Source organism: Spizellomyces punctatus (assembly GCF_000182565.1).
Source record: "Spizellomyces punctatus DAOM BR117 chromosome Unknown supercont1.5, whole genome shotgun sequence".
NCBI classification, from domain to species: domain Eukaryota; kingdom Fungi; phylum Chytridiomycota; class Chytridiomycetes; order Spizellomycetales; family Spizellomycetaceae; genus Spizellomyces; species Spizellomyces punctatus.
The window spans coordinates 1253003-1265950 of record NW_015971541.1 but is presented as its reverse complement, the minus strand read 5'-3'; the positions used below and the strand labels follow the sequence as shown (position 1 = coordinate 1265950).

General features: G+C 46.0%; 6 protein-coding genes across 6 annotated transcripts; 2 read left to right on the top strand and 4 right to left on the bottom strand.

Annotated features, from left to right (window-relative positions):
* The first annotated feature begins 67 nt into the window (after nt 1-67).
* SPPG_03567 (formate/nitrite transporter) lies at nt 68-1806 on the top strand. The gene is made up of 3 exons (XM_016751830.1): nt 68-558; nt 617-865; nt 923-1806. Exons 1-3 carry the CDS (start codon nt 306-308, stop codon nt 1660-1662), a joined length of 1242 nt encoding a protein of 413 aa, XP_016609814.1. The 5' UTR covers nt 68-305; the 3' UTR covers nt 1663-1806.
* SPPG_03566 (tRNA 1-methyladenosine methyltransferase subunit GCD10) lies at nt 1679-3811 on the bottom strand. The gene is made up of 10 exons (XM_016751829.1): nt 3580-3811; nt 3371-3507; nt 3189-3313; nt 3023-3114; nt 2872-2955; nt 2542-2804; nt 2363-2477; nt 2208-2310; nt 2056-2142; nt 1679-1991 (listed from the first exon to the last, which is right to left on the bottom strand). The coding sequence occupies exons 1-10, from the start codon at nt 3777-3779 to the stop codon at nt 1800-1802; spliced, it is 1398 nt and encodes a 465-aa protein (XP_016609813.1). The 5' UTR covers nt 3780-3811; the 3' UTR covers nt 1679-1799.
* Nucleotides 3812-4229: 418 nt separating this feature from the next.
* Nucleotides 4230-5839, top strand: SPPG_03565 (replication factor C subunit 2). The gene is made up of 5 exons (XM_016751828.1): nt 4230-4386; nt 4446-4557; nt 4634-4740; nt 4797-5418; nt 5486-5839. Exons 1-5 carry the CDS (start codon nt 4289-4291, stop codon nt 5600-5602), a joined length of 1056 nt encoding a protein of 351 aa, XP_016609812.1. The 5' UTR covers nt 4230-4288; the 3' UTR covers nt 5603-5839.
* On the bottom strand, nt 5597-7010 carry SPPG_03564 (uncharacterized protein). Its single transcript, XM_016751827.1, has 3 exons — nt 6508-7010; nt 6079-6445; nt 5597-6019 (listed from the first exon to the last, which is right to left on the bottom strand). Exons 1-3 carry the CDS (start codon nt 6790-6792, stop codon nt 5865-5867), a joined length of 807 nt encoding a protein of 268 aa, XP_016609811.1. The 5' UTR covers nt 6793-7010; the 3' UTR covers nt 5597-5864.
* A 538-nt stretch (nt 7011-7548) lies between these two features.
* SPPG_03563 (uncharacterized protein) lies at nt 7549-9162 on the bottom strand. Its single transcript, XM_016751826.1, has 8 exons — nt 8935-9162; nt 8786-8855; nt 8563-8722; nt 8471-8489; nt 8313-8413; nt 8053-8238; nt 7891-7993; nt 7549-7821 (listed from the first exon to the last, which is right to left on the bottom strand). The coding sequence occupies exons 1-8, from the start codon at nt 9124-9126 to the stop codon at nt 7726-7728; spliced, it is 927 nt and encodes a 308-aa protein (XP_016609810.1). The 5' UTR covers nt 9127-9162; the 3' UTR covers nt 7549-7725.
* A 151-nt stretch (nt 9163-9313) lies between these two features.
* Nucleotides 9314-11354, bottom strand: SPPG_03562 (uncharacterized protein). The gene is made up of 5 exons (XM_016751825.1): nt 10766-11354; nt 10497-10703; nt 10147-10432; nt 9756-10079; nt 9314-9695 (listed from the first exon to the last, which is right to left on the bottom strand). Exons 1-5 carry the CDS (start codon nt 10766-10768, stop codon nt 9532-9534), a joined length of 984 nt encoding a protein of 327 aa, XP_016609809.1. The 5' UTR covers nt 10769-11354; the 3' UTR covers nt 9314-9531.
* Between the last annotated feature and the right edge of the window lie 1594 nt (nt 11355-12948).

The following is a 12948-nucleotide window of genomic DNA, read 5'->3' as shown; positions in this document are numbered from 1 at the left end:
AGTGGATCATCTTACCGTAACCTAAGATGCTGCACCAACGACTTGAAAAACCTATTAAATGAAATATAGCGCTTTCATTCCCTAGCAGCCTCTCGATAGCACATGAGCCTTGATCCCCTTGCAATATCACCGCTGCATTCAACACACTATCATCATCTTTTAAAGACGAGACCGCATATGCTCTAGACCAGATATTGACCCGCGTTTCTTCAATTGTTCTCAGTATGACTCAACATTGGTCTGGCTCAACTTTAAAAGCTTGAGTTTTTCCTCGCGCCCTTTCTACAGCTCCGATTATACTAAAGATGACAACGGAACCAGGAGAGCAATTGGCAAGACCACGACCAGAAACTGTCGCCGTTATCAGTCATCCAGCCACACAACCCACGTATGCGGCCCCAATAGAGACGTTTGTAACAGAGGCCATAGCAAGAGATAGACGGACAGGTCTTGAGCGACGAGCAACGATTGCTATTGATGCGCCTCAAGGGTCTAGCGTACGGATGCTGGGGAAGAGGCAGTCGCTTGTAGATAGTCGCAGGGGCAGTCAAGGCGACGGTATGGATTAAATCATCAAAATTAACCACCAGCACAAATAATTAAAGCTTTGCATCAGGCCTTCCAAGGGACTATAACACCGGTGCCGAGCTCGAAGCTGTTGTCACATCTCTTGGATATCGCAAATCGCACTCTCCAATAGATAAAATCCTGTTTCTAGGGTTCCTGGCAGGAACATGGGTTTCGTTCGCTGGCCTTTTTGCTCAGCAAGTTGTAGGTGGTGTTCCCATCGACATCCGCGCATCATGGCCTGTTATTCCCAAGCTGCTGATTGGAATCACTTTTCCCATCGGAATTGTTTTTATAGGTAATTTGCAAAACATTTTGATTGCAATGTTCATCCCATGGCTCAGACATTTTTTAGTAATCTTTGGAGGCGAACTCTTCACCGGAAACACAATGATCATGATCGTAGCCTGGCTGAACGGACGAGTGAGAAAACGAGAAGTACTCCTAAACTGGACCTTGGTCTTTTTCTCCAATTTCGCAGCATGCGCATTTTTTGCATACCTCCTTGGGTACCTGCCAGAGATGTTCGAGGCGGAACCCTACCACTCATACGTTGTTTCTGTTGCGACACGTAAGGCCAATCTTCCATTTTGGAAGGCCTTGTTGATGGGTATTCCCGCAAATGCTCTCGTCTGTCTAGCGGTTTTCCTTGGTCTAGCAGCGCGAGATCTTACCGGCAAGATTATTGGGCTCTATCTGCCAATCATGACCTTCGCCGCAACAGGATGGGAGCACTGCGTGGCGAATATGTATTTCATCTCGATTGGCTGGATGTATGGGGCGGACGTCACGGTAGGCAAGTTTGCCAGAAATATTTCCGGTGTAATGTTGGGAAACATTATTGGCGGTGGGCTGCTGATCGGCTGTTCGGAGTACTACATGTACCATTGGCACCGAAGCCAAGAGCCCACAAAGCATTTCGGAAAATGGGGCAAGGCCTTTGATTGGCTGGGGGATATAACCAAGATGGAGGTGATGAAGGTCCGGAGTGAGCCGGAAATGTCGCAGCAGGCCAATGCTGATGGCGCAAATGGGTCGAACGGGACAGACGCCCCAACAACCAGTGTTCAAACGAGCCCAGAGAGGCTCGTGTAGACGCATAGTCTAGTTCCCGGACTACCCTTTTTTCGGATGATTTTTAATTCCCTAGAAACGATGAGAAGGGCATCTTTATTGTCACGCCTTCACATGAACAGTATCAAAATAAATAAATGAATCTCTAAGTCTCCGTCCTATGCATGCTCTTGCTCAACTCCTTCTTCTCCTGTCGATTTTACCTCTGCGACCTTCCCGTTCTTCACACGGACCCGCCTCGCAGTAGCAGCATGGGTTTCACAGTCAATTACACGTATTGCACTCAAAATATAACCCCCAGACCCGGACATTCTCATTAGCGGATGTGTTCCAGATGCTGCAGTTGGAAGCTATAGAATGGTGGACTTTCAGCAAAACGTAGTGTCCTCGGCCAAAATTCAAAATATGACGAACCTGGTACTCCCGAATCCAACTCTCTGTCAGCTGCGCGTTGACAAAGTCTCTGCTGTTTCGCAAATGCAAAAACGACTCCAGCATAGTCTGTGCGACAAACGTTATGTTTAGTCAAAGCAATTAGCCGGTAGTTGAAGGCACCCATTCCTTACCTCTTTGTATGGTGAATATACCACTACTGGTCTCGATCCAGCCAGATAGGGTGACAGAGTTTCTATAATCTCTTTAATATCATACTGGGAGATGATAAACAATCTACAGTGGAGCATCAGAAACTGAATACTGTGGGGCTAATTTTTGCGCCTACCCATCGAATCCACCGGCGTATAACAAAGCGCGTTTTGCTCTGGTCGTAAGTATTCTGTGTCGGAGTCTGTCTAGTCTTGTTTCATCGGTAGTGCGTATTAACATATTTTCCATATCTGTGATCAGAGAACCGGTCAGTGACAATCCGACCGCTTTCTCTGGTTTTCCAGAATTATCCACCTTCATCATCGTTTGGCGTCAGTCGCGTCCAAGGTAAACTCTTTAGAACGTTATGTATCGACGGTGGCAAGTTTAGGTGTTTTATTAGGTCGACATTATTCGTTTCGTGATCGTGCAACTGCAGGATTTCGCCCCGTCCTTGCATGCGCTCCACGAGCGCACAGGTAAGGAGTCCTCCCGCCTCGTCGACAATTAGGTATCGTGCCCCAGAACGAACGTTGCCCGTAGTGAGAATTTGCGATAGGGTATCGACACGAAGTTCGCTAGAGACCAGGAAATTAGTTGCTCGGAATATCGGCGATTTATGCTTTAACAGAATGCAAGTGTTACCATATTCTTCTCGGGTTGTCTTTGAAGAAATGTTCACAAAGACCTCGGGCGCTCGGTCGTCTCGGTGTGAATACTTTGGAAAATCTGGGTGGATAACAAAGACGTTGAGTAAGTCCAACTGTTTCCCTTGGAATTCAGCGGCAATCCTTACTTTTTCTGCTTTCGCTTGATGTACTTTGCTTTGGAGAACTCAGTCTTTTTGTCAAATGTTTCACTGTTCTCCACAATAGTCTTGATCAAGTTCTACAGATCAACGATGACGGGTCGCCTTTCAACAATGCATGACCATGTAAAAGCGTCGGGCAATAAAGCTTTACCTCAACTGGAACCTGGCCCTTCAAACTATCCGCTTTCATCTGTTCAATTTCCACTTGCGAGAGCTTCTGGGCTTCTCTGCGATCGACCAAGTCCTTGTTGGTGGTTCCCTCCTCAGTTTCCAGATCTGAAGTTCCAAGTTCAGCCATTTGTCAACTTTCGGAATCAGTCATCACAGGTTTACCAAAAGCGTCCAAGGCGTATATATTCATCGAGGCAGGTCTCACTTGTTTGTCGCCGTAGACCTCGTAGGGCATATCGAAAGGATATCCAAACAAGTCCTTCGCATGAAAGCTTCCAAATTTGCCAAGATTGACGACACTGGCAGACAGGAAGGAACAATTAGATACCTACCAGAAGTATTCTATTGTTTTTCTGTACAATCAAACAAACCTATTTGCTTTGAACTGAACAAGCTTGGTATTGTCGCTTGGCATTTGTACAATCGCCCACGAGTTTTCTGCAATTATGGCGCCGTCGTCGACGATATCCGGTATATCTAAAGCTGATGGCAAGTTGGGCACCCCTTCAGGTGTCTCGCTCTGTGTTGTTTCTGGAGTGTCAACTTCCATTTTCTCTGCCATTTCCACCATGTTTTCACCCGGCTGCCAAACTGTAAGAAGCGATCTTGACCTGACTTTATTCACCAAAAATATTGGGATGGCACAGTCATGTAATTTAGCTATATGGTCAATGTCCAACTTGCTTTCTTCGATATCTTGAAAAATGAAAGGATTTTCAAGTAGAACAGCTTTGCAGGCAACTCTGAATAGCTCCTTGAATCAGTTATTATTTATCTGATAGTGTTATTTAGTTGACTTTGGCAATCCGAGTGCCAATACATGGTAAAAAGCGGCTTCCTTGGAGGGATATATGCATTCAATAGACGTTCTTCAAAACGAATGTCTTGCGAAAAGATATTAGAAAAATGGCGGTCGTTACGATAAAAAAAGAATAGCAAAGGAGGCAGACCGACCTGGGTAAAGTTACATTTATCGCCTCCAAACACGGTCACATCAGGTTGTCATACCAACAACGTCCGAACGGAACCTCTGGGATTCCAGCACTCGATAGATCATCACGACTGGATCCTGCACTCACAATGACGACGACGAGCGAAACACCAGAGCAAGGGGCTTCAACGTCAGCTGCTAATGGCTCTGATTTGAAAGGGAATGCCGACGACTATGAATTGCCTTGGTTGGTAGCGTTTTGTCCGTGTCCTTTGGACGATTGTGTCCTCAAACATGTCTGTTTAGGGTAGAAAAATATCGACCGGTACTCCTTAAGGATATTGTCGGAAACGAGGAAACAGTATCCAGATTGCAGGTTATTGGACAGGAGGGGAACATGCCAAATATTATCATTTCTGTATGTTTTTTCTCGTCGCCCGCTCCATTATCAATTCCAGTCCGGGAAGACTTAACACGCACGAAAATGTCGACAGGGTCCTCCCGGAATAGGTAAAACAACATCCATTCTTTGCCTCGCAAACGAGCTACTGGGTCCTCTCCAGAAAGAGGCCGTCCTTGAACTCAACGCTTCAGACGATCGGTAAGAAACTCACATCCTATCCTCATTTTTGATGACGACTTAAAAACATGCCATAGAGGCATTGATGTTGTCCGCAACCGAATCAAAATGTTTGCCCAGAAGAAAGTTTCACTTCCCGCTTCCCGCCATAAAATCATCATCCTCGACGAAGCAGATTCCATGACCGCGGGAGCCCAACAAGCCCTCCGACGAACAATGGAAATCTACTCCTCAACCACACGCTTCGCGCTTGCATGTAATATGTCCTCCAAAATCATCGAACCCATTCAATCCCGCTGTGCCATCCTGCGCTACACCCGCCTCTCCGACTACCAAATCCTTAAACGTCTCACCGAGATATGTGATGCTGAGAAGGTCAAGTTCACTCCTGAAGGTCTAGAGGCTATCATATTCACGAGTGACGGAGATATGAGACAGGCGATCAATAATCTTCAAGCAACATCGTCTGGATTTGGTATTGTGACTCCTGAGCATGTATTCAAGGTGTGCGACCAACCGCATCCAGTGCTAGTCAAGCAGCTGGTTGAGGCTTGTGTGGGAGCGCAGGTTGATGGAGCGCTGGATAAAGTGAGGACATTGTGGATGCAAGGGTACTCGGCTGTGGATATCATTTCGACGTTGTTCAGAGTTGTCAAAACATTTGATATGGAAGAGTATATAAAGTTGGAGTTTATCAAGGTGTGAGGTAACGCCGTTATGTTTTCTTCTCTGCGATGCTAATTACGCCTTTTGTCGTCCGATTTAGGAGATAGGATTGACGCACATGAAGATTTTGGAAGGAACGCAGACGCTCGTGCAGTTGTCAGGGTTGATTGCTCGTTTATGTAAATTAAAAATGAATCCGGCAATGTTTGTGGTGTAAATGATGTGCACCCGAAATGCATCCTCAGTCTATTTGCATGAGTGATGGAATTCAAACTCCAAACACCCCAAAAAGTCCCCTATCACCATATGCTGCTCCTCGACTCTATCGATTTCTAGAATAGGTCAACATCTATCGGTCCCAACAAAGCCTTGGGAATGGCAAATACAAATTACGCAAATCATATCACTATGGATCCCTGTACTAATCGTAATAAACTACACCGTATGTAAGAGATGCTCAAATTGGGAGCTTTTGTTTGTTATTTCTTTCGAAAAACAAAGAACCACACGAGGACCGCTGCTACTCCGAGGTAGATGAGAGTCCCTAGTACCGCCGCCCATCGGCATCGGGTCCGCCATTTTGTGGGTTCACTTCGCAGTGCGCCTATCCACCACAGAGGCGGCAGGAGGAAACCTGAGTTTGAAAGATGAGTATCTCGCAAGCAAATGGAAACTTCCCAAGGTGGCACACACCGTAGATGAACAACAACAGTTCACATGGAATGCCTTGGTCGCCTGCCAACCCCCGCTCCTTTGGTACACCCTCCCCATCTTCCAGCCCCCTCCCCGATCTCCAAAATGACACTGTGCTCCCTCCTCCGCCGCTTCGATCTGCCGTACTGTAAGGATACCGTCCCACCTCCACAACAGGCACATTCGTTGGTGAAGCGGTTGCAGCGCCCATATTATATAGCTTGCTGACTTCGGAGTGGATTGCTGTACTTGTCCAGCTGGAGGCGCGCTGGGGTTTGCGGTTGTTTGGGTTAAGGGTGGATTGTGTGGTGTTGCCAGATGAGGCTGCTGCTCCTCGGGTGTAGTCTGTGCTGACTTTTCGTTCAACCTGTTGAAAAAGAGCGTAAGTTTACAGCCCACAAGCATATTCGTAGATGATCTCACACGTACCATTCTGTACAAGTTTTCGACAGCGGTCTCCAAGTGATCGCTCGTCGCTACTGAACTTCCCACACCACTACTCCCGTTGTGATAACCTCGGTCCATATTTCTCGCGTGTAGCATTTCTTGTTGTATCCGTCTACTTTCCTCTTGGATTTCTAGTTGGCGTTGGCGTTCGCCCAAGTTGTACTTGCGAGTATACCGCTCATAGTAGGACGTTGGAAGACCTGAGGCTGAGCTTCCTGTTGGGGAGGTGGGTGTTAAGGGGAGGTCGTCCTCGGAGATATTGGACATTGTGTCGTGGTCAAATGGGCTATCTTGGGTTGCGCGATGAAAAAGGGGGTTTGCGGTGTAAAAGACGGGGACAAGCCGGGGAAAATGACGAGAACGTGGTCGTAGACTCGCAGCCTACCAGTATCTTCAGTCAACGTTGCAATACTCAAATGTGCAGAGCAAATTCAACAAAAAAAAAGGTGGAATGGAAAACGGCAGCAAGGCAAGCAAAAATCCAAAGGAAAACGCGGTTTTGACTTTTCACGGGTTGTACTCTTTGTTTCAAGTGATTTTCGATATTCGATATTTTGGACTCAAAAACGTCCATCAGATAGCACACATGATATTTCTGTTTACAAGGATTGCTCTTGGAGTTGGCAAAGGAGTGCATATAACGGCGATCGGAAGGCAGCAAGATGGGCTTACACTTGCCTTCCTTCGCCTTCGACGAACGGAGGAGTTGGAGTCTCAAACAAGCTAGCTTGGTAATATGTCCCCACAGAGTTGCCAACTTTCACAAATGTGAGGAAATATTAGAGGGTATTGATAGTACGACACCGTCTCCTTACAGTTGAAATTTGTTCGATTTATGCCTACCCACATCATCGACCTCCGATGAGTTTAAAATTAAAGCATCGAAGGATGCTGATAGAGATCCGGAAAGAAGGGGGTCCCTTTGGCACCCAAAGGATGTAGGTTTCAGAACTTTACACCCTGAATTTTCGAGAGTATATCGGACACATTCCGGAAAAATATCCACAACTACTGCCCTTGTTCTTAGGCGTAGATGTACGCTCATGACAATTGATTTCATATGGTAAACCAGCCCTCAACGGGTTCTAAGCAGTAGGCATACCGTAACACCATGTATTTGAGACCCCCTTTTCTATGGCACTTGATTTGGCTAAGTATGTTGATCCTCCAACGGTATCTGTCGTTACCACGGTCATACTATCACATCCCTAGATCTTTTCGAAATCTCGCAAATTCCCTCTTGACCAGAGCAGTTCCCATCAAGTCGGCAAGATCCTTTGCCAGCTTCCTGTATCCCTAAAAATGATAAAACATGTAGATATCAGCCAGAGCTGTGGAGAGTTGAGACGCACTCGAGATTCTCACCTTGGTCGATAGATGATCCTGGTCAACATACCAAAAGGACTTGTGCCGGTACTCGTAATGCATGACGTCGATACGTGGACCACTACGTATGTCGTCCTTATTGCTGTCACCCATAGTTTTAGCAATAACTCTAACGGACATCAAGATCAAGAAAAAACGCACTTTTCCAGCCAGCCTAATAGAATTTCATTACGTCGCATACTCTCCTCCAACGCCGCATCACCCTTCGCTTCTTCCCCGTTATTTGGTATGGAACAAACCCAGATGTCTTTTCCCATGTTGCGGAGAACACGGCAAATTGCACTAATGTTGTGGACCGTGTCTTCGGCAGAGAGTGCCGGTTGGCTGCTATTCAAAAGGATCTCAATGTAAGGAATGCTGCGACCAATGAGTATGCTCTGAGCTGTCATCTAAAGACATACCGACTGTCATTGAACCCAACCAATAAAACGACGGCGTCGGCATCTGCGTACGTCGGATTATCAAAGACCTTTTCAAACTGCGTTTTTGGGCTATTTGCCTCCTACAATAACCGAATCAGTATTCTATTCATCGTTCATCATCAGGCGCTGACACAAACTTTTGCACTTTTTGGCAACCTAGTATTACCAAGGAGAATGAGCACATTTCGTACAAAAATAAATCTCACTACCGTTGGATGGAGATCCTTACCAATCCGCTGAAGTGCTTCCTATCACACCGCAATTATATATAATCCATGACTGTCTCAACTTGTAGCGATCACTTTGGAGGACCCGTTTCAAGTGACCCGCCAACCCAGGTACACCAGCGGATGTGACAAAATCACCGTACCCAAACGCAAAGTCATCTCCTAAGACACCGATGACTTTGAGCGTTGATCAACAGATGTTCGCCACAGTCTTCAAACCCTTACCAATAATAACGATTTTATTCTTGTAATTGGAGAATGGTCTCGTTTCTGTTCCCGAAGATCCGGATATCCACTATTGATCCCACATGACAATGAAGAGTCAGTTCATGCATCCGTATCCTTCCGTAGAGCATAGTATCTTTAGTACCTACATGGTTTAACCGTAACCATCCTAGCCGGACGTAGATCCCTAGCCATACCGTCACCCAAGATATCAACGCCAACAACGCTCCCCAAGGATTTGTTCGAAACGAGGGCTGTTGGAGAGTGCGCTTGGAGCGGCGTGCGGGGGAAGTGGGAGATCTGGGCGGAGAAGACGGAGTTTTCTTTTGTGGTGTTGACATGATTGCTATGATCGCTCTGGGGAGAAAGCCATTGAGTTTGAAATCTGTTAAGGGAGTCATACACAGACGCGTCCATTTACCACGACATTCCAGTTGAATTTTTGGGGGAGCAACAACTCCCAGGGATGTGCAACTACCTTCTACAACCTGATAATGCACCTTCGAATTATCAAGTCCATAAGACAAATGCTGATTAAGAGAAGCAGGGGTTATTCTATTATTAAAAACATGGGGAAACCATTTCTCAGGAGACAAAGACCGAGCACCCAAAGGTCCAATGAAAAAATGTACAACAGCCCGCCGGCTCAACATCCCATACAGATATCCGTAAGTACATCTCCCAGAAACTGAGAAAGACCGACAGAATTGTTCTGGATCCTTCTCATCCGTACCAGCCCTTCAGCGTTAATCCTCCAAGGGCTTCCGTGTCGCAGAGACGGCAGCGAATTCTGCCTCGTCTCGTTGTCGTCGCGAGTCGTGGATATGCTCTTTTAGTCCTTTTCCAAAATTTCGGTAACATACAATGGCATTTACGAAAGTCATTATCATGACCGCTAAACTCAAGCATGCTATACAAAGGCGATTAGAGTCCGAAAGATGAAAGCAGTACCCAGCCCGCCTAGCCTTACCAAAGAAAGTCAAATAGTGTTTCGTATCACTATACTGCGGCTCATTCTTCCTCATGTAAATCCTCACAAGTTTGAAGACAAAGTACGACATCGCGAGGACAACCCCACAACAAAATAGCCCCATTATCCATTTATCTTCCCGTTTTAGCCCGTATACGGCTAAAACGAGAACCAACATCATTATAGGCAGTGCTGCTATCGTCAGCGCAAATTCTGGGTCGTTCTTCTGAATAACCAGAACAAGAAACTGAATGCCAAATCCGAGGACGAAAAAGACGTCCAGCTTGAGTAGCATGATGAAAAACTGGTAGCTGCGGTACATATCTGACAGAAAAGATTGTGTGAATATCAACATGTCACAAATGAGCATATCAATCCAGTCCTAACGCACTTCTCATTTTAGGATCAGCCCCAATCTTCTTATATATCTTCCATCCAAACTCAAGATAAAGCTTCCATGCACATATCGCAAATAGAACTCCAAAAGCGCCCAAAATGATTGGAATCGCCAGCAGGACCGCTTTTAAAGTTTCCTGATCTGAATGCGTGAAGGGAACCTGTTCCGAATTGTCCTCCACCAACCCAATCATTTGGGTATACTGAAAGATGGAGTAAAGACAGACGCAGAGGTTGAACATGACAAAGGCGACAATTTGAATAGTATTTTTGTGCAATACCTATAGAGAGAATCGATATGAGCGGCCAGACTCCAGTCCTTGTAACGGAAACAACCAAACTCACTGCATCCCAGCACAAATATATCTGGAATAATTGCCCAATAATGAAGATGATTAAATATACTGGTATCCCTCTTGTTGGCCCTTCTCTTCCATTCACAGGATCAAAATATTTCCAAAAGATGGCTGCGACAATGGATTCGAGAGCGATGATGATAATGGCTTCTACTAGGGTTGCGAAAAAGATGATCCGCCCTACAACAGATTCGATCTGTTCATAGAGCAAATTAGCACCGAATTATCAACATGGAAAGGCGGGAGGATGAACAATACCATGGTGATTGTGGTGATATTTGTGATTTATAGTGTCGATGTGCGTAAGGAAGGGGTATCCAGCAATTCAAGTATAGGCCGAGAAGACAGCTAGACTCCGGCTGTCGAGGCTATTGCACTCGCTAGGCGCACCACAATGGGGAAGTGGCACGGAAATCCCCTGTAGTACTCCTATTGCAAAATTGGACCCGCTCTAACAATTGTCCCAAACGCTCCTTTTGGGCCGTGGAGTCCCTTGTCTTGAGTAGAAGACAGGCACTTCAACGGTGAAGAGAAACTCTCCCCGAATGCTCCAAACAGGATTCTCTCTATAATTCGATAAAAGGTGTCGGCTCTACTGTTGTCGACGTCTTCGAACCAAGCAGGATGCGTTCGAGGGAGTTTTTCACGGTTGGGGCGATTGTTTTTCCGACTGTTACAATCGTTGACTTTCACAAAAATGAAGCAAGCGCAATTCAGGCGACTCTTCACAGGACAAGAAAGGTCGTCACAATGTGTGCGTGGGCTGTGCCGTTCGGGCGTACGCTCCAAGAGAGGAGTGCAATGGAGGTTACTCAGGCAGAAACCAAATCAAGCAGGCTGCGACACATTGCCAGCAGGAACGCGCTGTGCCCTCCCCAGCCCCTCGCATTGGGATTTTCAAAGGGCCTCCTCAGCTATTTTTGCAAGCTTGAAGCTTGAATGATAACGCAGCGGAGGGATAGGACATCTACTGTTCACATTCTTATTTAACACAAGCAATGACAAAAATTACAGATCTGTACAAAAAGTAGCACCTCGACATTGTGTGCTCAAAACGGGAAGAAACCACAAAAACGATCACTTATGTCGCGCCCAACTGATCGAAATGCCCTGCATATCCAGCAGGTATAGGCTGCCAGCAGAGGACGCCATTATTCTTCTCTTCAGTCCTTCTTCTTGCTCGCAACAATCGATACTACAGGTGACCATGAAATTTCTCTTTCAATGTCCAGTTTCCACTCACGGGTATGACATTATAAGCCCACGTACCAATAATAATGATCAGAATTGCCGCAACGACACCTCCAAGAATAAGCTTCATCTTCATATCCTTCCACCACATTTGTTTTCGTACGCGATTAGCTCCTCGCTTGAATTGCAAAGAAGAGTTTTGAAGATCATCTACGAGCGAGTGTTAAGAGCACTGTTTTGGACTGTTTCGGACACAGAGAGCGTTAGCAACTCTGATATGGCTGCTCACCAGTCTTGTTTTGGAGGGTGTCGAGCTGCTCTCCTCTTTGCATCACTTTGTTGATATTATCTAAGTCAAAAGCCGAGTTTGTTAGAGTTCTGAGCGTAAGGGTATTTGCCCTCCATCACAATTGACTTGTGCAAGAGGTTGCATTACGTTACCTTGCATAATACCCACAACCTCATTCACTTGGTTCTGCACTTGGGCAGTCTTTCCTGCTTGCGGTTGTGACATATTTGCTTCGGTAATAGGGAGGTAGTAGAGATGTCGTCTGTGTAGGTGATGTTACGATTGAAAGTGTTGAACGAAATGCGAGAATCGGGATGCGAGAAATGGGAAAACGAAACAGTTGGGTACATCAGCTCGCCCCCCCTCAACATGTGCGTGCCGTCCCATTACTTCCAAAAATGGATTAATTAGGATCGGACCAATAACGTACAACTTTAATGAAACAGCTCTTGCGTCCATTTAACGTTCGGGCGGAGCAACTGACAACGGAGACGATCAAACGTTGCCTTGGTCGAACCACAACTGGGATTTAATTAGAAGGATATTAGATCTCATCCGAAAATGGATTTGAACAATTAAACTATCTAAAGCAAAGCTTCTGGTCATCCCTAAGTGCAGAGAGACTCTAACCGTTACAGTGAGTGAAAGCCACAATGCAGAGCTGAATTGTATCTGGCGAAATGAAATAAGCAAGCGGGATCAGACTCACCAATTTGTGATATGGGTTCCCTGAAATGTGACAAATCTGGTCACAAAGGTCCACAATGTCGTGATTAGCAATGCTCCTTACTTAGGAACTCTAGAGGATCGAGAGAATCAGCAGGCATCATCAATGGAATCTACTCTCGCCTTGGCTAATGGTCGGGCTGATGTCGGGATGGCATAATGTAATAATGATGCCCATCACACTGAACGATAATTAGTAGAGTTATGACTATAAGTCCAGCTGGTTGGGGGTCTT

Excerpts from the sequence above, each read along its gene's own strand:
- SPPG_03567 (XM_016751830.1), top strand. The coding sequence starts at position 306 with ATGACAACGGAACCAGGAGAGCAATTGGCAAGACCACGACCAGAAACT. Across the intron at positions 559-616 it reads CAGGGGCAGTCAAGGCGACG|GCCTTCCAAGGGACTATAAC; the intron begins GTATGGATTAAA and ends GCTTTGCATCAG. Across the intron at positions 866-922 it reads CATCGGAATTGTTTTTATAG|TAATCTTTGGAGGCGAACTC; the intron begins GTAATTTGCAAA and ends GACATTTTTTAG.
- SPPG_03566 (XM_016751829.1), bottom strand. The coding sequence starts at position 3,779 with ATGGTGGAAATGGCAGAGAAAATGGAAGTTGACACTCCAGAAACAACA. Across the intron at positions 3,314-3,370 it reads ATACGCCTTGGACGCTTTTG|ATCTGGAAACTGAGGAGGGA; the intron begins GTAAACCTGTGA and ends TTGGAACTTCAG. Across the intron at positions 2,311-2,362 it reads TACGCCGGTGGATTCGATGG|ATTGTTTATCATCTCCCAGT; the intron begins GTAGGCGCAAAA and ends GCTCCACTGTAG.
- SPPG_03565 (XM_016751828.1), top strand. The coding sequence starts at position 4,289 with ATGACGACGACGAGCGAAACACCAGAGCAAGGGGCTTCAACGTCAGCT. Across the intron at positions 4,387-4,445 it reads GACGACTATGAATTGCCTTG|GGTAGAAAAATATCGACCGG; the intron begins GTTGGTAGCGTT and ends ATGTCTGTTTAG. Across the intron at positions 5,419-5,485 it reads TAAAGTTGGAGTTTATCAAG|GAGATAGGATTGACGCACAT; the intron begins GTGTGAGGTAAC and ends CGTCCGATTTAG.
- SPPG_03564 (XM_016751827.1), bottom strand. The coding sequence starts at position 6,792 with ATGTCCAATATCTCCGAGGACGACCTCCCCTTAACACCCACCTCCCCA. Across the intron at positions 6,446-6,507 it reads TCGAAAACTTGTACAGAATG|GTTGAACGAAAAGTCAGCAC; the intron begins GTACGTGTGAGA and ends CTTTTTCAACAG. Across the intron at positions 6,020-6,078 it reads ACTGTTGTTGTTCATCTACG|GTTTCCTCCTGCCGCCTCTG; the intron begins GTGTGTGCCACC and ends TTTCAAACTCAG.
- SPPG_03563 (XM_016751826.1), bottom strand. The coding sequence starts at position 9,126 with ATGTCAACACCACAAAAGAAAACTCCGTCTTCTCCGCCCAGATCTCCC. Across the intron at positions 8,723-8,785 it reads GAATAAAATCGTTATTATTG|GAGATGACTTTGCGTTTGGG; the intron begins GTAAGGGTTTGA and ends TCGGTGTCTTAG. Across the intron at positions 8,239-8,312 it reads GTTGGGTTCAATGACAGTCG|CAGCCAACCGGCACTCTCTG; the intron begins GTATGTCTTTAG and ends CCTTTTGAATAG.
- SPPG_03562 (XM_016751825.1), bottom strand. Across the intron at positions 10,433-10,496 it reads TATATTTGTGCTGGGATGCA|GTATTGCACAAAAATACTAT; the intron begins GTGAGTTTGGTT and ends TTCTCTCTATAG. Across the intron at positions 10,080-10,146 it reads GGCTGATCCTAAAATGAGAA|ATATGTACCGCAGCTACCAG; the intron begins GTGCGTTAGGAC and ends CTTTTCTGTCAG.